Raw genomic sequence first — 24,883 nt, forward strand, 5'->3', positions numbered from 1 at the left:
ACATGTTACTGGTTTAAATCAATATAGGACACAATTTGCTTATGTAATAATTGGATTGGATATGATTTAGACTTTGATTACAAATGTACTTATTGCGTAAGAGTACTTACATAAAGACAGCGGGGTAGGTGGCCATGTGGGTCGACGAGCCCTATTTAAGTGGAACATTTTACCTTGTCGCCATATTGGAATTATTTTAGTTTGTTTACGAGAACATTTTAAACATTTATTCCGTAAAAAGTGTAAAATTAATCCTTAAACTATGGACTTTAATAGTTGTATTTATTTGTTTAGTAAGACAGTTGACTTCGGGTTCATAACAAAATATCTTGAGTAAGCAAAATTTACTTTCACTAGCAAGAAAACATAAAGTGGGTGGCCATCCTGGGTGAACAATTTAACTGTATTGCGTTTGTGGGAAAACGACGGTATTGTTGCTACCAAACTCCTTCGTCGGTGGCGCATTCTGACTGCAGTTTAACGAAGTAACAACTGGTCATCGTGTCTCTAAGGTCAATATGCCTGTCTTTCCTACATACACTGAAGCAAAAAATCGCAACACCAAGGAGTTTTATGACATAAGCGGAAGTTTATAGGCGTGTTTCAATATACGAAAGATGACGTCTATTAAAATTTCGCACTAGTAGCATAAGAGTGTCGCTAGTACGACCACTACGAGGATGAAAATAAGTTTTGCTTTAAATATACCCTGCTACGGTTCAAAAAATGGTTCAAATGGATCTAAGCACTACGGAACTTAACATCAGAGGTAATCAGTCCCCTAGACTTAGAACTACTTAAAGCTAACCAAACTAAGGACGTCACACACATCCATACTCCAGGCACGATTGGAACCTGCGACCGTAGCAGCAGCGCGGTTGCGGAGTGAAGCGCCTAGATCCGCTCGGTTACAGCGGCCGGCTTCTACGGTCATGAGCTTTAGCTACCTTTGAGATTGGAAGTGGCGAGTTTATGTCAGTCAAGAATTCCTTTCAGCTGACAAAGACACCACTATCAACACCTCCCTGAATTTGAATGAGGACATGCAATAGGGCTACAAGAAGCTGTATGTTTCTTCTGTGATATTGCAGAAATACGTGGCCGGAATGTAGCCACTGTGCATAATGGTTGGAAGTGGTGTCCATGACAGTGTAGGTCGCAAGAAGACCGGGATCCAGACAACCACTCCGCACTACCGAGAGGGAAGACCATCGGCACAACGCACTGCGGCATGCAACAACAATTTGAGCAGCAGTTATCACCACAGTTACACGCGGTCACAAATCGGCTACTCCGTGGTCAGGTCCGAGTCAGACGCCCTGTAGCGTGCGTTCCAACTGAGCCCAAACTACTGCCATTTGCGACTTCAGTGGGGTCAAGTGAGGGATCATTGCAGGGCGGGGTGGAGGGTAATGAAAGCCGGTTCTGTCTCGGTATGTTGGTTAAATTTGTACGTCAGTCTGGTGATTAGTCTGTTGTGATACCAATCATGAGCAGCATTCCAGGGGGTGTTTTCCAACAGGATAACGCTCGCCCATATACTACTGTTGTAGCCCAGCATGCCCTCTAGAGTTCGACATGTTGCATTGGCTTGTTCGATCACCAGATCTGTCTCCAGTCGAGCTCGTCATTGGACGACAGCTCCAGCATCATCCACAAGCAGCATTAACAGTCCTTGTATAGACTGGCCAAGTGCAACAGGTATGCTTACATTCACCATTCTGGCGGTTACACTGGTTATTAATGTACCAGCATTTCACGTTTGCAATGGCTTATTTTGCGCTTACATTAAGCGGTGATCTTGCAATGTTAATCACTTAAATACTGAAATGTCCCCTTAGAAAAATTTATGAATTACTGTGCTGATAAATCTCTACGTTAATTGATTTTCAAACAGCTGAGCAAAACTGAACGTACTCAGACATTACTCTCTTTACTTATTCTGATCAACACTAAACTGACACACTATATTTTTAGCGCAACGCAATCTGACTCAAAAATCCCTACAAAAGAATGGCCCTGACTAACAATAACCTAAACCTTTCATGAATCACTTACCTCACAAAAATCTTCGTTACTCGAACTACTGCAGTACAGCGAGCGCCAATACTGCCAGCTAAATGAAAGATTCTAATTACTGAAGGCAATAATTACTGATAGGCATAGTTAGCAAATGAAAGATTTTGATAGAGAACAAACAATGTCTTTACCTTAACAGTGTTCAAAAGTCGTAATATATGTATCAGTTCATGACATCCAGTCTTACAAATTTACCCTCTCTGATGAACACAGGTCTAGATCGTCCGCTCTCAAAATTCTGCCATCTCTCTCCCCACATCCACCACTGCTGGCGGCTTATCTCCAAATGCGCAACGCTACCCGCTGTTCATATTCAACTGCCCTACACTACAATAGCGACTATTCCAACAAAGCCAACCAGTCACAGACTTCACACAGCCCAGTCAGTGATTTTCATATAGAGCGCTACGTGGCGTTACCAACATAAAAACCTAAACAGGCTTCTTACAATACGTTACCCAGACAAATGTGTTCCCGAAATTTCGTTATCTACAGTAATTATTTTTTAGTGTTGCGATTTTTTTGTCAGTGTATTTCATTTAACAATACGTAATGTAAATAATCCATAAGAAGTCAGAAAGAATAGCGATGTTCAAAATTACAGTACAAGAAGAAGAACGACCTCCATTACTCCAAATTAAAACTGAATGTGGTTACAGCACTACCACCACTTTCTGAGTTGAAATCTCTCATCCAGTGATTCAAAATGCATCACATACTGGACAGCTAAATTACAAAGTTAACTAAAAGAGTTTGTTTCTATGCTGTAGAAGGATTTTTGTTTAGAAACTTGTGGGTAATTTAGAGCAAGTATGTTACACACATATTTTCTTCTATGCAAACTCATCTGTAAGTTGCAGCATTCAGCCATATTCAATACAGAATAACTTAGTAACTTGTATATTTAACCATTCCACATCATTCCAAGATATTGTGTAAGTTAACCATTTAATGATATTAATGAAATAATTTATTTTAGAAATAAAAATTATTTCTGTACTACACTAATGCTCCCTATATTAAAGACATACAGAGTGAAATCAAAATATATTTAGGACCTTGTTGATAAATCAACTTCAAAGAATTGGGAAATGATCATTTAGACCACAAAATTTGTGAAATATCAGCCAAGTTAACATAAAAGGCAATAAAATCGAATAAATAGGACAAAGGAAAACATGGGAAAGAACAGTTCTCAAAATAAAACATTTACTGGTCGCAGGAGTCTTCTGGTGCATGTCGAGTATATAAGGGGAAACAAGACAGAAAAGTGTTACATCAAGGTCAATGGGTATAGTTTTGCAAAAATGGTATCTCCATTCTCTAAAGAAGGACAGTAAATGTATAAAATAACAATGTAAAACTGTAATTAAGTAAAACGAATGATTAAAAAATAGAAAACTTCTAAGAGTCATAATATACATAAGCCCTTGAAGTATATATGCCACTTATATTGCAGGTTCTTTTTGGTAGATTCGTAAATATATGATGGATAGAAAATTTATCTCATCAGAATGCAAGCAAATGAAAACACTGTCCATATTTAAAGCAAGAGGAAGTAGCAAGCACTGAATTAATTGTACTAAACATAATGTTACGACAAGTAAGTATAATAGGTGATCAAAGAGTTTCTGTTCGAAAACCATACAGTCCAGAATCGGCAATCATCCCACCGATGCACCAGGTTGAAGATACTCGTTAGGTAAAACACTGTGTCTTGGTGTGTGATGAAGTCCGCAACTGCCTGCTACACATCCTCGCCCGACAGGAATTGTCCACCCTTCAAGGCCTATTTTGAGGGACCGATGGCGTGATAATTGCATGGGGAGAGATCAGGGCTATAGGGGGGGGGGGGGGGGAGGGGTGCTCCCACTTCAGGTGGCGAACCTTCTGCGGAGTTTCCAGATCGACCGACGTGTTGTGTCAAACTGCGGCCACCCAGAACTTAGTGCACCATTCCAGTTTTCGACGGACATGATGCCCCATTCACGTTCTTCATTCTCCAATGGATGTCTACCGGCATTTGTCCTTCGGCAGCCCAGAAAAGAATAACGGAACGTTGGTCCTGCTTGGATGTATCTCGTAATAACTTCGCCACAGTTCACATTTCCTCATTTACCAAACGAAAATTGGTTCATCGCCGCTTATACAGTCATGGTGACAAGAATGTTGGTCTCTTATGATTATCTCCACAAGTTTGCCAAACAGTGTGACTATAGGAAAGAAAGGAGTAACATAGGAAATAACAGAGGAACACTATGAATTCAGTAATTTATGAATAAAGCAAGAGTGTGTTCATGTAAAAGCTTTGGATCAAGTTAAGGAAAGATAACTTTCCAACATACTGTAAAACAGTCACATACTTTGGTTCTTACAAAATTCAACAGAAGTAATTATCACTTTTCCTAAATGTCAATACCTAGCAGTACAATAATAAAAAGAAAGTTACAAAGATTGGCTAGTAGTATAATGTAATTTAATATAGTGACAAAGACAATTTACAGTGTGCTGCATCCCGTCCACAAAACACATAATCAAAACTTCAGACTCTCATTTTCTAACTAAAACTGCAAAGTAATGACTTTTCAAGGAAAGAATGAGGCCGCGTTCATTGTCAATACGTCCCAGGGATGGCAGCACTGTACGGCAGATGGAATTTTACCGCCAGCGGCGAAAATGAGAACTGTTTTAAATACTTAAAATGGCGACGTTTTCCTTACTTGAAAAGCGTGCAATCATTCGTTTTATGACTTTGCGTGGTGTGAAACCAATTGAAATTCATCGACAGCTGAAGGGGACATGTGGTGATGGAGTTATGGATGTGTCGAAAGTGCGTTCGTGGGTGCGACAGTTTAATGAAGGCAGAACATTGTGTGACAACAAACCGAAACAACCTCGGACTCGCACAAGCCGGTCTGACGACATGATCGAGAAAGTGGAGAGAATTGTTTTGGGGGATCGCCGAATGACTGTAGAACAGATCGCCTACAGAGTTGGCATTTCTGTGGGTTCTGTGCACACAATCCTGCATGACAACCTGAAAATGCGAAAAGTGTCATCCAGGTGGGTGCCACGAATGCTGACGGACGACCACATGGCAGCCCGTGTGGCATGTTGCCAAGCAATGTTGACACGCAACGACAGCATGAATGGGACTTTCTTTGCGTCGGTTGTGACAGTGGATGAGACGTGGATGCCATTTTTCAATCCAGAAACAAAGCGCCAGTCAGCTCAATGGAAGCACACAGATTCACCGCCACCAAAAAAATTTCGGGTAACCGCCAGTGCTGAAAAAGTGATGGTATCCACGTTCTGGGACAGCGAGGGCGTAATCCTTACCCATTGCGTTCCAAAGGGCACTACGGTAACAGGTGCATCCTACGAAAATGTTTTGAAGAACAAATTCCTTCCTGCACTGCAACAAAAACGTCCGGGAAGGGCTGCACGTGTGCTGTTTCACCAAGACAACGCACCCGCACATCGAGCTAACGTTACGCAACAGTTTCTTCGTGATAACAACTTTGAAGTGATTCCTCATGCTCCCTACTCACCTGACCTGGCTCCTAGTGACTTTTGGCTTTCTCCAACAATGAAAGACACTCTCCGTGGCCGCACATTCACCAGCCGTGTTGCTATTGCCTCAGCGATTTTCCAGTGGCCAAAACAGACTCGTAAGGAAGCCTTCGCCGCTGCCATGAAATCATGGCGTCAGCGTTGTGAAAAATGTGTACGTCTGCAGGGCGATTACGTCGAGAAGTAACGCCAGTTTCATCGATTTCGCGTGAGTTGTTAATTAGAAAAAAATCGGAGGCCTTAGAACTTGATTGCACCTCGTATGTATAAGAAATTTCGTATTTTGCATTGAACATCGATTTCTATATGATTACTGACGCGCTTTGTAAAAGTTACACACAGTTCTCTTCAGTCTTTCTTTGTAGTGTAAACGCTAGATATTTAATACGTGTAAGAGAAATTTAGGGCATTAATAAAATCAAATATTTCTTAACGGAAGTAGCAAAATTAATTTTCTTGGATTTTGTGCAGAATAAGTTACCATTATTATCAGCAAAGAAGAAAGATAGTAGTACCACCGCCAGCAAGACTGATAGATTATTTGACCATCATTATTTTCATCACCAGGGTTATAACTACAATAATGAGTCTTATAACTGTTTCTCGTAAGTACTAGTCTAAAAGTTGAAAACGGAAGTTAAACTGTCATTTGAACAACACAATAACATACCACTGATCAGCGCATGCATTTGGTATTTGACACAGCTAATGCACCTACTTGTTTATCACTAATCCCGACAAATAAAATTAACCCGTTTAATTTCCAAAATCAGATCGCCGCACGAAAAATGTCTGATGTAATATCGTGAATTTACCCCCCAAAACTCGATATGAAAACGAACATAGGTACCATCAAGAGCCTAGCACGTCATACAATGGTATATTAGTGCAGTAGTGCCACTTTTATGCGCTAGAGAGCCAAAGAACTAGCACATCAGCCTAATATGGTGAAAAGCTCCCACCAGCACGCAGAACCGCCGCTACTCGACGTGTCATGGACTCAAATGATGTCTGAAGTAGTGCTGGAGGGAACTGACACCATGAACCTGTAACAGTACGAGGGGGAGGACGTCTCTTCTGAACAGCACGTTGCAAGGCATCCCAGATATGCTCAGTAACGTTCATATCTGGGGAGTCTGGTGACCAGTGGTAGTGTTTAAACTCAGAAAAGTGTTCTTGGAGCGACTGTGTAGCACTTTTGTACGTGTGGGATGTCGCATTGTCCTGCTGTAACAGTACGAGGGGGAGGACGTCTCTTCTGAACAGCACGTTGCAAGGCATCCCAGATATGCTCAGTAACGTTCATATCTGGGGAGTCTGGTGACCAGTGGTAGTGTTTAAACTCAGAAAAGTGTTCTTGGAGCGACTGTGTAGCAATTTTGTACGTGTGGGATGTCGCATTGTCCTGCTGGAATTTCCCAAGCCCGACGGAATGCACAATGAACATGAATGGGTGGAGGTGTTTAGACAGGATGCTTACGTACTTGTCACCTGTCATAGTCGTAGCTAGACTACCAGGGGTCCCGTATCACTCCAACTGCATAAGCCCCACTCCATTACACAGACTCCACCAGCTTGAATAGTCCCCTGTCACATGCAGGGTCCATGGATTCATGAGTTTGTCTGCACACCCGTACACGTCCATGTGATCGATACAATTTGAAACGAGACTCGTCCGGGCAGGCAACAGGTTTCCAGTCATCAACAGTCCAATATCGGTGTTGACGTGCCTAGGCGAGGCGTCAAGCTTTGTGTTGTGCAGTCATCAAGGGTACACGAGTGCGCCTTCGGCTCCAGAAGCCCATATTGATTATGTTTCGTCGAATGGTTGATGGCCCAGCTTTAAAATCTGCAGCAATTTGCGGAAGTGTTGCACTTCTGTCACGTTGAACGATTCAATCGTCTTTGGGCCCCTTCCCACAGGATCTTTTTCTGTCCGCAGCCATGTCGGAGATTTGATGTTTTACCGGATTTCTGACATTCGCGGTACACTCGTGAAATGGTCGTATGGTAAAATTCCTGTTTCATCGCTTCCTCGGAGGTGCTGTGCCCCATCGCTCGTGGGCCGACTGTAGCACCACGTTCAAACTCACTTAAATCTTGATATCCTGCCATTGTAGTTGCAGTAATCGATCTAACAACTGCACCAGACACTTCTTGTCTTACATAGACCTAGGCGTTGCCAACTGCAGGGCCGTATTGCGCCTGTTTACATATGTCTGTATTTGAATACGTACTCTTATATCAGTTTCTTTGGCGCTTCAGTGTAGAGTACTATGTTCAGGAGTAAAACAGATTTCAGGGGGTTCTTGTCATTACTGAGAATGTTATGCACCAGTTATCGAAAGTGTGATACTTTGAACACAACTGGCGTAAAGCTTCCGTGCCATTAAACACCGTCAAAAGTAAAAACCTCTGCTACAAACACGCACTGACGAACCTAAAAATTCCTCCTATAACACCTCACTTTGGCGTGTTTACTCCCACTTGGTAAGTCATAAACTGAGCCTTGACAGTGTGACACGCCAACATGAGATGTTCATATAAGAATAGTTTTTAGGTTTGTCAATGCGTGTTTGCTGCTGGGGCTTTTACCTTTGACGGTGTTTAATAGCGCAGAAGCTTTAAGCACTTGATAATGAGATAACGTAGTCCCGAAACAAGTTGTAGTAAAAATATCGTACGTTGGACAACTACTGGGTAATATTCTCAGTGGTGATTCATGAGCCAGTGGTGCGATGGCTTCACAACAGAGTACTTGTCAATTATCTAGTTGCTACAGTTTTCCTGTGGCCAAAACTTGTATCATTAGTTTAATGTTTTGAAGTACAAAGGAGCTATTTCAGCCTCGGTATTTTTCTTAAATTGATGAAACTGTGTTCGGAATAGCTGTACATGTAATAAATAGCTTCCCTAACGCTAAATAATGAAAGAAACGTTCTGTGAGTACATGGAGAAACGGAGTTTGTTTTATAACTTTTACCAAATTTCACTTAGTTAAAAGTCGCTAAATGGCGCTACCAAGACGTTTAATCTTTTGAGATAAATTGATTTCGTCTTTTTTCTACTGCTGTTAATTAATAACTTAGAAGATATGGGAGAGCAAAGGATCTAATTCACAATCTTCTTTTAAGCTCGAATACTGGTAATGTGGAGGAGTAAACTGTACTTACTCCAACTCGTATATTGCTTTTCCTAGCAATCAAGTCCTTTCTTATTCCTTCGAGCAGCGTCTTCACAGCTACCTTGCTGGCGAAGTACATCGAGTTTCGAGAGTCGCTCATAGGAATGTGACCAGCGAGGCTAATAAACAGAGAAACACGTACCATTTTAATAGCCATAAATAAAAATCCATCGAAAGCGCATGACACAATAGGTTTAAAACAAAGTATAGGACAATACATAGAGATACCCTGAATGACAGGTGTTCGACTTTCATAAGGACAATGCGTGAAGCTTCCAACGAATACCGTAGCAGAATCTGATCGAAGGACCTCTCACAAAGCGCAGTACATTGTGGGTATGTTTAACGGCAGTCAGTGGCACCGAAGCTGTCTCCAGACACTCTTGGATGACGCAGGAGCTGATATTGATGGTAGTAAAGAAGAATTAGAAGAAGAAGAAGAAAAGGTAATTGCTTTCAAATTTTCTTGAAGGAAGGAAATTCCTGGAACACTACCCCATTTTAATTCTTACATCACTGCAAACACGAGTGAAATAGTTATTAATATCCCCAGTGCCGAGAAACAGCTGAAATCGGTAAAGTTGAACAACGCTTCAGGGCCCGTTGGAATCCCTGTCAGATTGTGTACGGAAATTGGAGGTGAAGAACCCCTCTATTGCATCCATAGATCACTCTAATCAAAAACTGTGAGCAGTAGTTAGAAGGAAACCCATGTCTGACTGGTCTACAAGATGGGTAAAAGAAGTGGTCCATAAAATTACCGTCCAAAATTCTTTACATCCATCTGCTGTAAAGTCTCAGTTCAATAAGTCAGGACTGAGAGATATATTTCTCTTTTCTCATATGCCATCCAGAACGCCACGAATCAAGGCAGTATTTCTTCATGTCCGGGAACGCATTTGACACAGTCCCACACGAAACGCCTATTAACGAAAGTATGGCAATATGGAGCATCAAACAAAATATTTGACAGGGTTGATTGGAGACAAGTCATCGTAAAAAGTAACTTTTATCGTGTCCCAGGGTACTGTACTGGGATAGTAGCTGCTGTAATAAAATGAAACCCCTGCAGCGGTCGTTTTTATGTTGTTTTATTATACTGCAACCAGTTCCGGTAAGTCGATACACCATCTTCAAGCTTTAACTGACGCATATGGGGGTGAACTCCTATGGTATACGAGATCCTATCAGTGGCCAGTTCATCGAACTTGGTTACAATATACAGTAATTAAATAATGTCGAAGGGGCGGATGTACTGTTTTACATTATTACGTAAGTGAACGGCCGAAGCCAGCCATATTGGCCGAGCGGTTCTAGGCGCTTCAGTCTGGAACCGCGCGACCGCTACGGTCGCAGGTTCGAATCCTGCCTCGGGCATGGATTTGTGTGATGTCCTTAGGTTCGTTACGTTTAAGTAGTTCTAAGTCCTAGGGGACTGATGACCTCAGATGTTAAGTGCCATAGTGCTCAGAGCCATCTGAACCATTTTGAACGGCCGAAGTACCACAGACCATCCATTACAAGGACGGACATACCACCAAAACTAGCTGTTGTTGACTGGTAATGACTGGCAGACGCTGTTAATAGTAAGCTCTGACTTTTCACAGACGATATCGTTATCTGCAACAAATCACTCTCTGAAACTTTATCGAGATCTGACTGACAAGCCGTAATCAAGTAAGGGTTCATTTAATGCTGCACCGTTTCGCCGGTCGGACAGCTGACGGATCAGGTGCAGTTCCTAAAGAGTGCAAGTTTTAGCAGCCATCTCGCACGCTGACAACCACTTCGAGAATCATCTACACCTATAGTCGAGGTGGGCAAGATATTCCGTGTCAGCTCGCAGTGCTGTTGCCAGTTTTCAAGTGCAAAGTGCGAACCGCTGCAGGCGAAAACAGTAGTCATCCACAGAGCTGTGACAACTCTGAAGTGTTGCGGTAGAGTCGCTTACAAAATCACGTTACTTTATTGTTTAAGCTGCCGCGCCGAGCCACTGCAACTGTCAAGAGCAACTTAAAGCGACGACTCAGCTATGGTACATCGCTCTAATCCCCCGATCCTCTGAAGCACGAGATGGTCCACAAAGGGAAAAAATTTTCGACTGTAAAAGAGTCGCCTGCAGTCTACATCCACGAGTGTGTCCTTCAAGCCACATCTACATGTGGTTCCTTTGAAAGGGCATGGCCGATTTCCTTCCCCATCCTTCTCTAACCCGAGCTTGTGCTCCGTTTCTAATGACGTCGTCGTCGGGGAAGTTGAACATTAATCTCCTCCTCCTCCTTTGTGTACCACTGGTACTTTCGCTCTTTTCAGTTTCAGTAGCGTGTTAACGACTATTGTTGATTATGTCTCCGTACAAGACCGAATCTCCAATATTACTTTCATGGTCTTTCTGCCAGATGTATGTAAGTGGAAGAAATATAATGGCTGACTCTCTAGCAAAGCAAACTCATGAAACACACAGTAAACTGCAGCGTGATGCACAAAAACTCTCTTGTAATGTCTGCCACTGGATTTGGATTGGGATTTCCATGACGCTTTCGAACCTTCTAAACGAAGCTGTAACAAAACGCGCTGCTATTCTTTGGATATTTTCTATTCCCTCTAACAATTTCTTGTGGTATGGGTCGCATACAGACGATAGGTGTAGATTGTCTCCTTCTCTGTAAATTTTTCTTAAAAATGAAATTCCTCCAGCTGTACTTAAGATTTTATATTTACATCGCTACTAGTTTCGACGTTGCGTCAACGCCATCTTCAGACCCGTACACTTTGATAAAACCAGTAGTGTGTGACTCAGTCTAGCAGTCCGCGGTGAGACCAACATGTGCTCCACATGTATGGCAGGCAGTAACTAGTTACGTGTTGGTCTCACAGCGGACTGCTAGACTGAGCCACACGCAACTGGTTTTATCAAAGTGTACGGGCCTGAAGATGGCGTTGACGCAACGTCGAAACTTGTAGCGAAGTAAATATAAACTCTTAAGAATAGCTGGAGGAATTTCATTTTTAATAAAAATTATACCAGCTGTGTCCCACCTTCATCCAGTTTAAATGTGGATGTACGAAGATTCTCTGTAAATGTTTGAGTTACCCGCGTTGAACAGTGCCCTTGACAATCTTCTTTACATCTTTTCGGCTGAGGATTTTTGTCAGTGCACAGAAATCCCCTGGGTGGCACTGATGTGGTGCTCAGTCTTCCTGCGGTTAAGTTGTTCCAACGCTGCGAATAGGCGTAGCTTGTGCAGCCTGACCGCCAGTCAGCCGCTCTCAGCACGTTCTGCACATGTGTGAAGTGAACCAACTTATCATCACTGCCTGCGGGTTCGCGCGTACGCAACAATCTACCTGCTTGACTGCATGCACTCTCGTGTTCGCACACGTCTGCCCGCTGTTGCCTAAAGGTGCCTGGTTATGGATGTTCTGATACAAGTAAGTATAAACAATTATTCGATACTTTTCTTTCGATGTCGAGTACGTTAAGAATCGAATAATTACAGTTTTTCTACTGAATCGATTTTACGGATGTTAAATATCCAGAATTATACCAATGGTTAATTGTCAACAGAATTAGTATCCCACCAGCCTCACCAACTGTCAAAGAATGCAAGGACGTTTTATTGAGGCAACTGAAGAAACGTTATTCGTTAAATTAATTAAATGATCATGCAGCAATTGCAGTTTACTGTACCTGGGGTTCTAAAACTTTCATTTTCAAGATACAGAGATCCAGAAGCATGCGCACGAGTTATACAGTAACTTAAAAGTATGGTTTATGAGCAACAAAGTACACTGCTGTCGAAAATTGAAGTAACAAGCAGCTATTTCCACTTTCTGTGTCTAACTCATGATGTAATCAAACTGTCAACAGATGTCCGTACGATAGTGTTCTGCACGGAATGTAGCAATCCGCTCAACGGACAACCACGCCAAAGATGACGTCAGGGCACCTATCGAACGGGTTAGTGTTTGCCGGGCGGTCCTTCATCCATAATATCTTTGTAATAGATCTAAACATTTCGTAAAACACTTATCATAACCAGAATACATTAATGTAGTGGTTCCGCAAGGTAGCATATTAGTACCAATACTATTCCTGATATAGATCAATGACTTTCCCAGTAGTGTTACTCGTGGTGAAAAATCCTCTTCGCTGATGATAGCAATACTATAGTCACTGATAAAACAAGAGAACTCCTCGCAGAGAAAGCAAATGAAAATCTCAAGGAAGATTACAATTGGTCAATAAGCAATAAAGTCACATTGAACATAAAGAAAAGTAATGCCATGAATTTCAGCTTGAAGAGGTAAAATGACAATGTTAAATTAAATATTGATGGCACCTCTATAGACTGGTAACAAATGCAAAATTTCTAGGAATGATTATTGATTCTCAGTTGAAGTGGTGTGAAAACACAAAGATACTTGCAAACAGAATGTCATCAGCATGTTATGCCCTTAGAATCCTATCATCAATGTGTAAAATACAGTGTCTTTTATTAACATACTATTCATATGTACACTCAATTCTTAGCTATGACATTCTGTTTTGGGGAACAAATGCACAAAATATGAACAAAATTTTCAGTCTCCAGAAAAGAGCCATAAGAATAATAACCAAAAACAGTGGCCGCGCTCATTGTAAAGATCTGTTCAAAACTATGGGGATTTTAACTGCACTGTGTGAATACATTTATCAGTCAGTTGTACACATCAAAAATAACATTGGTAATTACTGCACAGACAGCTCTGTCCATGACCATGGAACAAGATCTAGACTAAACTTACATTTACCAAGAAAAAGTAAACATAAAACTCAAAACAGCATTTACTACTAAGGAATAAAACTGTACAATAAATTACCAAAAGTGATAAAAATAATTGCAAAAATACACTTATTTAAAAACGCAGCTAAAAAGTCCGTGTTATGCAAAACATTTTATACATTGAAGGACTGCTTAGATAATACAGAGTAGGGGTTTGGTAAAAAAATGTCATACAAATAAATAATAATAATGATTATAAAACATCCAACATTCCACATAACACCTTCACCCTATGGTTTCTTTCCCTTCTTTTTCCCTTGTCTTTAAATACTTACCCCCAAGCTATGCGTAGCACAACACTAACACCTGTTCCTCTTTCTGAGCTCAGCATCTCACTCATTATAGAGGGATGCTGACTCAGTTATTCAGGATAGCAAATGGGAAGTTGTGGTACGGAAAATGTCCCAGAGCTAACCAGTGTGTGTGTGTGTGTGTGTGTGTGTGTGTGTGTGTGTGTGTGTGTGTGTGTGCGTGTGTGTGTGTGTGTAGTGAGTGAAATGTTACGAAACAATGTGTGTATAGTGTTTACAGTGACTGATAATGAGATATGAGTGAACAGTGTAGCATTACATTATTTAATAGGTTATTTGTAAAAAAAAAGTATTGTATACCAGGAGTAAATCTAATGATAGTCTCTAACTAGAAGTCTGTAAATGTATGTGTGTACGAATTAGCTTATTTTAAATTGGTCTAAACTTGTAAATACTTTGACATGTCCTATATCCTTGCAAAAAGAGATCTACAGATAAATAAAGCTGCTGCTGCTACTGCTACTACTGCTGCTGCTACTACTACTACTACGCAGTCACAGACGGTGCAGTATGGCACAGAGAAGAGGCCTACCACGCTCTATATGGTGTAGGGCCATGGGAAGAATGGAAGCAGGAGAGTGCAAACCGATGTGGCCCAATGGCTTAATGTGAATCGTTCTGTTGTTTCTCGGCTGTAGTGACAGTTTACAGAGACCGAATTTGTATCCTGAAGACCAGGGCAGGGCATACCACATGTGACGCCAGAAAGAGAGGAACGTTACTTGGCTTTAAGGGCACAACGGTGCCGCCTTAGTACTGCACGGCAATTGGCATCTGACCGCGCAACATCCGCTGGACGTTGTATCGGGACAAACGGTGTGCAGAAGGCTTCAGCAGAGTGGTGTCTGTTTACCTCTGGCGTGTCTTCACACAAGGGCCGTCAGCATGCCACCTAAATGGTCGAAACAGTGGGCCAATATTCCTTTCACAGACGAGTCGCGATTTGGTCTGGAGAGAGATTATCGACGGATTCGGATCTGGAGCCAACGTGGAACTCGAGTTCTGGACCCAAACACTGTGGAAAGAGATCAATATCGAGTAGGGTCCCTAACGGTGTGGGCTGGGATTATGTTAACCACACGAACACCTCTCCACGAAATTGTATGGGTGGATCGGCAAGGCGTAGCTGATGCAGGTATCGTGACGAGATCTTGGGACCTCACGTACGGTTGTTGCGAGGTGCTGTGGGCCCAGACTTCATACTGAAGGACGATAATACCCGACCTCACGGGTAGTTAACGCTATCTTGATGACAGAAGTTGCTGCACCCATGGCGTGACCTGCTTTCTCTCCTGATTTGAATCCCATAGAGAATGTCTGGGATGCACAGAGAGAAGGTTTGCATCGCGCTAGCTTCCACCAACCACTCTCCAGGACTGCCAGCAGCTCTGCAGGAGGGACGGGCGTTATTGCCTCAACATGAGATTGATGACGTCATTCATAGCATGCCCTGCCGTTCTCATGACTTTCTTGCTGGCAGAGGTGGTCAAACTCTATATTGAGCACATTAACCAGTTGTTAGAATGTGTGTGAAAATCCGTAAAGTTGAAAAAGAGAAGAACATTGTTGTCTACCGTTATGAATGTTGCAGCTTTATACGTTCTGTATTCTTTACTTTACTATCACCTGTTTACACCGTTTTGTCACAAAATAAACCAACCTTGCAAAATTTCCGTTTGTTGCTTTAATTTTGGACACCATTGCAGTTCATGTGAATCGGAGTAGATGCTGCTTCCTCTACTGTAACCAAATGGGTATAGAACTTCTGGGAAAATCGTAGACAGCCAATGCGCTGTCACAACAAGAAAAAAGGAAGCACACAAAAGTGAAGAAGTATGTCCTTATTTGTCAAACCCTGTAAGACACTGACGGGAAAGAAATTAGTACTCTCTTTATGAGGTTTCCAATTCATTCAAGTTTTATTGTTGTAACAATGCGTATGGAGTATCCTAGGTGATTACGTTGACATATCAGTAGCACAAACGGCTCTGTAGTACGATGTATCAACGCATGCTGAAACGCCCATATTTGTACGTCGTGTAGCCCTCACTGGCGGCAATACTGGCTCTAACTCTGACATTCAGTCGATCTTACAGACTGCAGACACTGTCCTGGGGATACGTTGTGCTACGTTGTTCTGTAATATTTGTTGGTTGACGAGTCACATGAGTCGTTTCTCATCACATCGTATCCAACACACGCGCTATTGAAGATCGTGCTGGCCAAGACTGTAGCTGCACGTTTTGCAGAGCATGAAGGCTTTCATCGCTGAAGACCACGGCGCGCCTTTCCATCTTCCAACTGATCCTCCGACGGCAACAGTTCAGATGTGCAAATCGATGCTGTGGCGTGAGCAGGGCCGCAAACAGGCTAGAGGTGTGCCTGCCTGTAGTCTCACAGTTAATAATCGATTCGCAATAGTTTGTGTTGCTCATGTCTGGGCTAGCAAGCCCTCTTACCTATGATGTCGTAACTGTAGAATTTGGAGCTGCTTGTCTCATAATACGGCGATCCTGGCGGGCGTATGTGCTGCAAGATCTGAGTCTATGTGTCTGAGAATGTCCACTTGACCACGAATATCAGCATCGTTGCGCAAGTGACCAGCACGTCGAACTGATGTGGCGGATCTCCGAAAGGATCACTGTTTGATCCGTTTCAATCTCTTTCAGTTGCCTGCTTCCTTCACATGTTTGCAGTGCGCATTCCCTATTAAAGGATAGAAACAGATGGCGCTCTGGTAGCGACGCCACTACCCCATCTCTTGGCAGAAGACTTTGAAACTAGTATCAATACATCTACTAATCTGCGGTATCGATAGTTCCGATGCGACAGCGTAGGTGCCCGCTCGTAGGTTGGCACTACCAGAGCGGACGAACTACACCGACCACAGCGCCCTCTAGCTGGCGCTGTGGAGCTCAACAAGCGCCGCTGTCTTTTCGAAAAATGGTTCAAATGGCTCTGAGCTCTATGGGACTTAACTGCTGAGGTCACCAGTCCCCTAGAGCTTAGAACTACTCAAACCTAACTAACCTAAGGACATCACACACATCCATGACCGAGGCAGGATTCTAACCTGCGACCGCAGCAGTCGCGCGGTTCCAGAATGTAGGGCCTAGAACCGCTCGGTCATCCAGGCCGGCCTTTCTTTTCGGCTCAGTAGATTAAGAGCAGACGGCCTAGCAACTTAGATTCTACTTGTACGGGGGGGGGGGGGGGACTATCCATTATAGACTTTGCCTTTGTAACTTCTAGTAACTGTTAGTTTTGATACATGAAAGGCTTCGCACCTACGTGCTCGTCTGTACCAAAATTTAAGTAATGTGTTTGTATATGTTTATACACCAGTAAAGGTGCTTTAACTTTACATGCAGTACCGAAGTGCTTTACCTCACCTTGTCCTACTCGCTTCCTTCATTCGGCGTAATTTGCAGATCTCAGGAGCAGACCCACGCGCCGCCTTCCAGGCGAGATACAAAACTATCCCCTAGGTGGTACACGCCGTCATTGGATCAAAACTTTCCAGGTGCACTATTTTTTTCCCTCAGTGTATCTTTAAAGAGCAACTCATTTGCAGAAAGGAGGGTATGGAAGTCATTTTTCCGTGTTTGTACCAACAAGCTCAACAGTATCGTATCTTCGTTGCAAAATCTGTGCCTAGTGAATGTTTATTTCCAAAAGGTGTTACAACTACGACCCAGAACTGAAATAAGTTTTCCCCTAAATAACTGCATTAATTGCTCCTTTTCGGAATGGTGACTTTTTGTTTAAGTTTCCTTTAATTTTCGTCTATGGTAACAAACTTTTTATTAACAGATTACCGGTTTCGGTCTTTAATGACGATCATCAGATCTGTTTCATAAAAACAAAGTCCTAGTGTACTGCAGCCATAGTGGCATCGTCAAATGTTAAATGCGGAATCAGCACCAGCATCGTCAAATACATGTAAATAACATCAGATGCACGAGTCATGTTGTCAGTAGTACTACTGTTTAAAACAAGCAGCTCGTGATGTTAGACGAGTATTGACCATGCGAAAAGTAATGCAGTAATGTTTATCACGCAGACAGTACATGTTCAGATCCGACCCGTGCACTTTTTTTTCAGTTTCATCCTACAGAATATGATTACATAGCGTAAAAATGTAACATTACTGTGTGTGTGTGTGTGTGTGTGTGTGTGTGTTCCACCTGTCGTCCTAAACGACTGGACTGATTGCAACGAAATACACATACTCCTCTGCGTCAGGCAACAATCGCTGTGAGAGTAAGAACGACTTACCTGTCATAGTTGAGAAGATAAGACGCAATAAACACTGCCGCATAATGCATGACGTTCAGATTTAGTACTTATTTGCTACTAACTCTATTCGCAACACATTTTACAGGTCGCTGAATGTGCCTGCACAAATATATCATTGTACGACACAAAGTTCAAGAGATGTGACGTCATACACAATGTGGTGCGTGAAAAATGCAGCATCATGCATGGAGTTTCAATACATTTGTCCTTTAGTACAAAGACACGCCTACAGTCGAGTCAAGTTAAGGACATCCCCGACACCTGGGTAGTGCTTCTCACAGCTTTCAAATGCGAAGCGCAAACTTGTTGTAGGCGAAAGGAATTGCTGTCTATAGACCCATGAACAGGTGTTGCCGTAAAGACGTTTACAAAATCGCGCTATAGATAGGCGAACCAGCTGCGCCCAGCGTACAGAAAATGTATTTTTCTAATAAGAAATTGGCAAAATCAGTAACCGGGCAATGGCGGGTTTGTCACCCAGCAACATTTTATGGTATATGTCATGCAAAATTATTCACATAATCATTTTCGCCGAAGTAGTTTCGTTAGTAAATCTATCACTACAGCAAACTTTCCTCACATGTGTACTCCGTTTGTCACAGAGTAGATTGCAGAACCGCCTTATTCCCTATCACTTATATCGCTTGCTGCGCTAAAATTCCAGATGGTATATATCGTAGAGGCATTCTAAGTCCGACTTAATGCAGCGCCACGCACATGTAATGAAAGGTACAGGTTTGGCGGTACGCGGATGTTTCAAAACCGACAGAGGAAAACACGATTCATTTTAGTACAAAAAGATTATTCTTTCTTCGATCACCTTCGATGCGAATCACGCGTGTTTGGTCATTCCTGTGAAATCATTTGCACAAAATTGTTTCACAATTAAAGAACGTATTTTTATGGAATATTCCCTAGAAGAGATTTCTCTATTACTTTTCTGATAGTTGGAGGCGTTTTTATTTTTTCATCCAAATTTCATCCTGCCTCAAAAAATAAATACCACAAGGTTGGCACAGTGTAGTACATTTCCGTGAGATAATTTCGTGGTGTACATGGTTACTTTTCTTTCCTCTACAGAGACTTGATTGTAAATTGTATGGTCAGTGTGTCCTCCCCACGAATCAAGCGAAAGTTATGCAGGTATGTGGCATTTTAACTAGGAACGCCAACGGAATACACATTGAAATATTAATGCAATTACTACAGCGAAAATGATTCTTTCTGAATAATTTTGCACGACATATACTATTTAACAGTATTCTGTATGATGAAATTCAAAAAAGGGTACACGAACTGGGTCAGCACATGTAGCATCAGCCTGATAGCCGTGAACATTAAATGCTGCGTTACGCTGGTTTCGCCGAAACATGACTAATGTAACAGGGATGCCTGTAGATGTTCCAAATAAAACCTCAGAATCTATCTTCTCGGAAACTAGGGACCGTCGCGTGAAAATCAGCTAGCCAGATACTCACGACAATTTCCTCTACAACATACCTAAGACTCATCGGATTCTCTGATGAACAGTAGTTACGGTCACTCTGAAAGAGGAAACTATACTCGCACAGTGAGATATTGGGAACTATTCAAACGTTTTCAGTAACGTTTCTCGCATTCCAGCACTGAATGAATCAATGGCAGTAACTTAATATTTGTACCACACTGGGACTCGAACCCGCATTTCCCGCTTTGCGTGACAGGTCGCCCTAACCGCCTCAGACATTTGCGTACGCTTCAAATCCGACCCAGTCTATTGCACACTAATAGCGTAGAGTCTTCTATGCACGAACCATCTCTTGCCATTTCGGATACCTGCAAGAGGTCGGGCTTGTTGTGATATTCAGTCCAGAGACTGGTTTGATGCAGCTCTCCATGCTACTCTGTCCTGTGCATACCTCTTCACCTCCGAATAACTATTCCAACCTACATCCTTCTGAATCTGCTGTATTGATCTCCCTCTACGATTTTTACCACCCACACTTCCTTCCAATACTAAACTGCTGATCCGTTGATGTCTCATAATCCGTCATACTAACCGATCCCTACTTCTGATCAGGTTGTGCCACAAATTTCTTTCTACTCAGTGCTGTTCAGCACCCCATGACTAATTACGTGATCTACACATGTAATCTACAGCACTCTTCCATAGCAACACATTTCGAAGGCTTGTATCCTCATTTTGGCTAACCTGTTTATGGTCTGTGTTTCATTTCCATACATGGCTACACTCCATACAGATACTTTCAGAAAAGACTTCCTAACTCTTAAATCTACTCTCATGCTCATAAATTAAGGATAATTGCAGAATGTGGTGCCACACAAAGTGGCGCTACACAAAACTGGCGCTAATAGCATAGGCACATAGGGAACACACACGACACAGAAATGTAATTCCACGGCATTGGTGATAAGTTGAGAAGAACGTCTCAAAACACATGTGCTACAAAACGCCACTGTTTCCTGCGCATGTACCCCGACATCAATATGGGATAAGATCACCATGCACATGTACACAGGCCGCACAACGGGTTGGCATACTCTGGATCATGTGGTCGAGCAGCTGCTGGGGTATAGCCTCCCATTCTTGCACCAGTGCTTGCCGGAGCTCCTGAAGTGTCGTAGGGGTTTGAAGACGTGCAGCGATACGTCGATCGAGAGCATTCCAGACGACCTCGATGGGGTTTAGGTCTGGAGAACAGGCAGGCCACTCCATTCGCCTGATACCTTCTGTTTCAAGATATTCCTCCACGCTGGCGGCTCGCTGGGGCCGTGCGCTATCATCCACCAGTGGGACCCACTGCACCCCTTTCAAGTACATTAAGGGGTTGCTATCTGGTTCCTGGTTCACAACAGATGAAAACCAGCGAGAATCACCGTTCAAACTACACCTGGGCTCGTCCGTGAACATAACCTGGGACCACTGTTCCAATGACCATGTACTATGTTCTTGACACCAGGCTTTACGGTCTCTCTTGTGACCAGGGATCAGTGGAATGCACCTTGCAGATCTCTGGACGAATAAACCATGTGTGTTCAGTCGTCTGTAGACTGTGTTCCAGGAGATAACTGTTCCAGTCGCTGCAGTAAGACCCCGAGCAAGGCTACTGCAGTACTCCGTCGCCGTCTGCGGACACTGATGGTCAGATATCGGTTTTCTTGTGGTGTTGTACACTGTGGACGTCGCGTACTGTAGCGCCTGGACACGTTTCCCACGTTTCCTGTCTGCAGGAATCGTTGCCATAATCGTGAGAGCCGGCCGGAGTGGCCGAGCGGTTCTAGGCGCTACAGTTTGGAACCGTGCGACCGCTACGGTCGCAGGTTCGACTCCTGCCTCGGGCATGGATGTGTGTGATGTCCTTAGGTTAGTTAGGTTTAAGTAGTTCTAAGTTCTAGGGGACTGATGACCTCAAGAGTTAAGTCCCATAGTGCTCAGAGACATTTGAACCATAATCGTGAGATCACACTTTGTGGTACACGGAGGGCACGTGCTACGACCTGCCGTGTTTGACCAGCCTTCAGTCGCCCTAGTATTCTACTCCTCATAACTTCATCAGTATGTGTTCTTTGAGCCATTTACAACACACAGTCACCATTAGGAAGTGTGAAAACGTCTGCACAACACTTACTCGCTGCACCGTACTCTGACATGCACCAACACACCTCTGCGTATGTGGACTGCTGCCAGCGCCACCGTGCGACGACCGCAGGTCAATTGCACCGCATGGTCATACCATGAGGTGATTTAAACCCGCAAACCATCCACCAGAGCGTTGTTTCACCATTTATCAGCATAGCCTTAATTTATGAGCATGAGTGCATATCCTTACCTACCTTGCATTTATCATGAATCTCTCGCCCAGCATAAAGTCCCAAGTGAATGAAAAAAGCGCTGGTGACTCCAGTACATAAGAAGGGTGTAAGAACGGACGCGCAAGAGTACAGACCAATATCTTTAACTTCTGTTTATTGCAGAATCCTTGAACATATTCTCATCAGTTCGAATATCATAAACTTTGTTGAGACTGAGAAGCTTGTGTTCACGAATTAGCATGGTTTTGGAAAGCTTCGCTTGTGCGAAACTCAGCTTGCCCTTGTCTCACATGATAGACTGCGAATTATGGGTGAAGGGCAACAGCCTGACCCCATGTTTCTAGATTTCCGGAAACCATTTGATACAGGGCACCACTGCAGGCTGTTAACGAATGTACGAGCATATGCAATTAGTTCACAGACTTGAGGATGCGTCGAAGACTTCTTAAACAATAGAACCCAGCATATTGTCTTGGAGGGCGGGCGTTCATCAGAGAGAAAGGTTTCGTCAGGATTACCCCAGGGAAGTGTGATAGGACATATACATAAATGATTTGGCGGACAGAGTGGGCAGCAACCTGCAGTTGTTTGCTGATGATGCCGTGGTCTACGGTAAGGTGTCGAAGTTGAGTGACTGTAGGAAAATACAAGACGACTTAGACAAAATTTCCAGTTGGTGTGATGAATGGCAACTAGTCATAAATGTGAAAAAATGTAAGTTGATGCGGATGAGTAGGAAGATCAAACCAGTAATGTTCGGATACAGTATTACTTGTGTCCTGCTTGACACAGTCAAGTCGTTTAAATATTTGGATATAACTCTGCAAAGCGATATGAGGTGGAACAAACATGTGAGAACTATGGTAGGGAAGACGAATGTTCGACTTCGGTTTATTGGGAAAAGTTTAGGAAAGAGTGGTTCATCTATAAAGGAGACCGCATAGAGGATTTCTTGAGTACTGCTCGAGTGTTCAAGATCCGTACCAGGTCGGACTGAAGGAAGACATCGAAGCAGTTCAGGGACGGGCTGCTAGATTTGTTACCGGTAGGTTCGAACAACGCGTAAGCGTTATGGAGATACTTCTGGAACGCAAATGGAAGTCTCTGGAGGCAAGGCGACGATCTTTTCGAGAAACACCATTGAGAAAATTTAGAGAAGCGTCATTTGAAGCTGACTGCGGAACGATTGTACTTCCGCCAACATACATTGCGCGTAAGGACCAGGCAGATGAGATACGAGAAATTAGGGCTCATAAGGAGGCATACAGACAGTCGTTTTCCCCTCGCTATATTTGCGAGTGGAACAGGAAAGGAAATGACAAGTACTGGTACAGGGTACCCTCCGCCACGCACCATACGGTGGTTTCCGGAGTATCTTTGTAGATGTAGATGTGTTTTCGATGTTAACAATTTTCTTCTTTGTAGAAACGCTTTTCTTGCCGTTGCCAACCTAAATTTTATATCCTCCCTACTTCTTCCATCATCAGTGATTTTCCTGCCCAAATAACAAAAATCATCTACTACCTACAGAGCCTCGTTTCCTAATCTAATTCCCTCAGCATCACCTGATTTAATTCTCCTTGTTTTGCTTTTGTTCATGCTCATCTTATACACATTTTTCATTTCACTGTCCAATTCTTTCAAGTGCTTTTCCAAGTCCTCTACTGTCTCCGACACAACTACAGTGTCATGGGCAGTCTCTAACTTTAATTACTAATCCAAATTTTCTTTGGTTTCCTTTGCTCCTTGTTGAATGTACTTAACGAATAACATTAGGGATAGGCTACAACTATGTCTCACTCCCTTCCCAACCACTGATTCTCTTTCACGACCCTCGACTCTTATAATCACCGTCTGGTTTCTGTACAAGTTGTAAACAGTCTTTTGCTCCTTGTCTTTTACCCATGCTGCCTTTAGAATTTGAAAGAGAGTACTGGAGTCGTTTTCTTTCTCTAGATCTACAAATGCTATGAACTTAGGTGTGCCTTTCCTTAACCTATTTTTTAAGATAAGTCGTAGGGTCAGTATTGGCTCATGTGTTCCTATATTTCTCCGGAATCCAAACTGATCGACCCCGATTTTGGTTTCTACTAGTTTTTTTTTCATTCTTCTGTAAAGAATTCGTGTCAGTACTGTGTAACCATGACTTATTAAATTGACAGCTTCGATAATATTCACACCTGTCACCACCTGCTTTCTTTGGAACTGGAATTACCGTATTATCCTTGAAGTCCGACGGTATTCCGACTGTCTCATACATCTTGCAAACCAGATGGGAGTGTTTGTCATGGCTAGCTCCCCCAATGCGATCAGCAGTTCTGACGATTTGTCATCTACACCCAAAACCTTGTTTCGACTTCGGTATTTCACTGTTCTATCAAATTCTTCTTGCAGTATCATGTCTCACACATCATGTTCATCTACGTCCTCTTACAGTTCTATAACACTGCCTTCAGTTCCCTTGTACAAACTCTGTATAAACTCCTTCCACCTTTTAGCTTTCTCTTCCTTGTTTTGGACTGGTATTCATACAGCTGCTTCTCTTTTCTCCAAAGGCCTCTTTAAATTTCCTGTGGGCGGTATCTGTCTATCGCAACTTTTTGATAATTATGTATACTGGCGGAAAAAGTGGTACACCTTGAAAGACGACGTTGAGTTTCATCAGATCATGGCATATATCACCTGGGGGGATAGTAGATGTACTGATAATGGCTTCAGTGCCGTCCGCCAACAGATACTGATATAGCTAGCAAAATGTCGTCTGTGTTGTCGCGTCCAAGCACAGTTTTGTAGTGTGA

At 42.8% G+C, this 24,883-nt stretch overlaps 1 protein-coding gene across 1 annotated transcript in view; it reads right to left on the bottom strand.

The window, feature by feature from the left end:
- The window catches only part of LOC124594643 (dehydrogenase/reductase SDR family member 11-like), a 117,937-nt gene that overhangs the window by 33,879 nt on the left and 59,175 nt on the right, over positions 1–24,883 (bottom strand). Inside the window, exon 4 of the mRNA XM_047133011.1 lies at positions 8,826–8,955. Within this exon, the coding sequence (XP_046988967.1) occupies positions 8,826–8,955 (130 nt within the window). The remainder of the gene's footprint in view (positions 1–8,825; positions 8,956–24,883) is intronic.

This window comes from Schistocerca americana, chromosome 2, assembly GCF_021461395.2.
Source record: "Schistocerca americana isolate TAMUIC-IGC-003095 chromosome 2, iqSchAmer2.1, whole genome shotgun sequence".
In the NCBI taxonomy this organism is placed as follows: domain Eukaryota; kingdom Metazoa; phylum Arthropoda; class Insecta; order Orthoptera; family Acrididae; genus Schistocerca; species Schistocerca americana.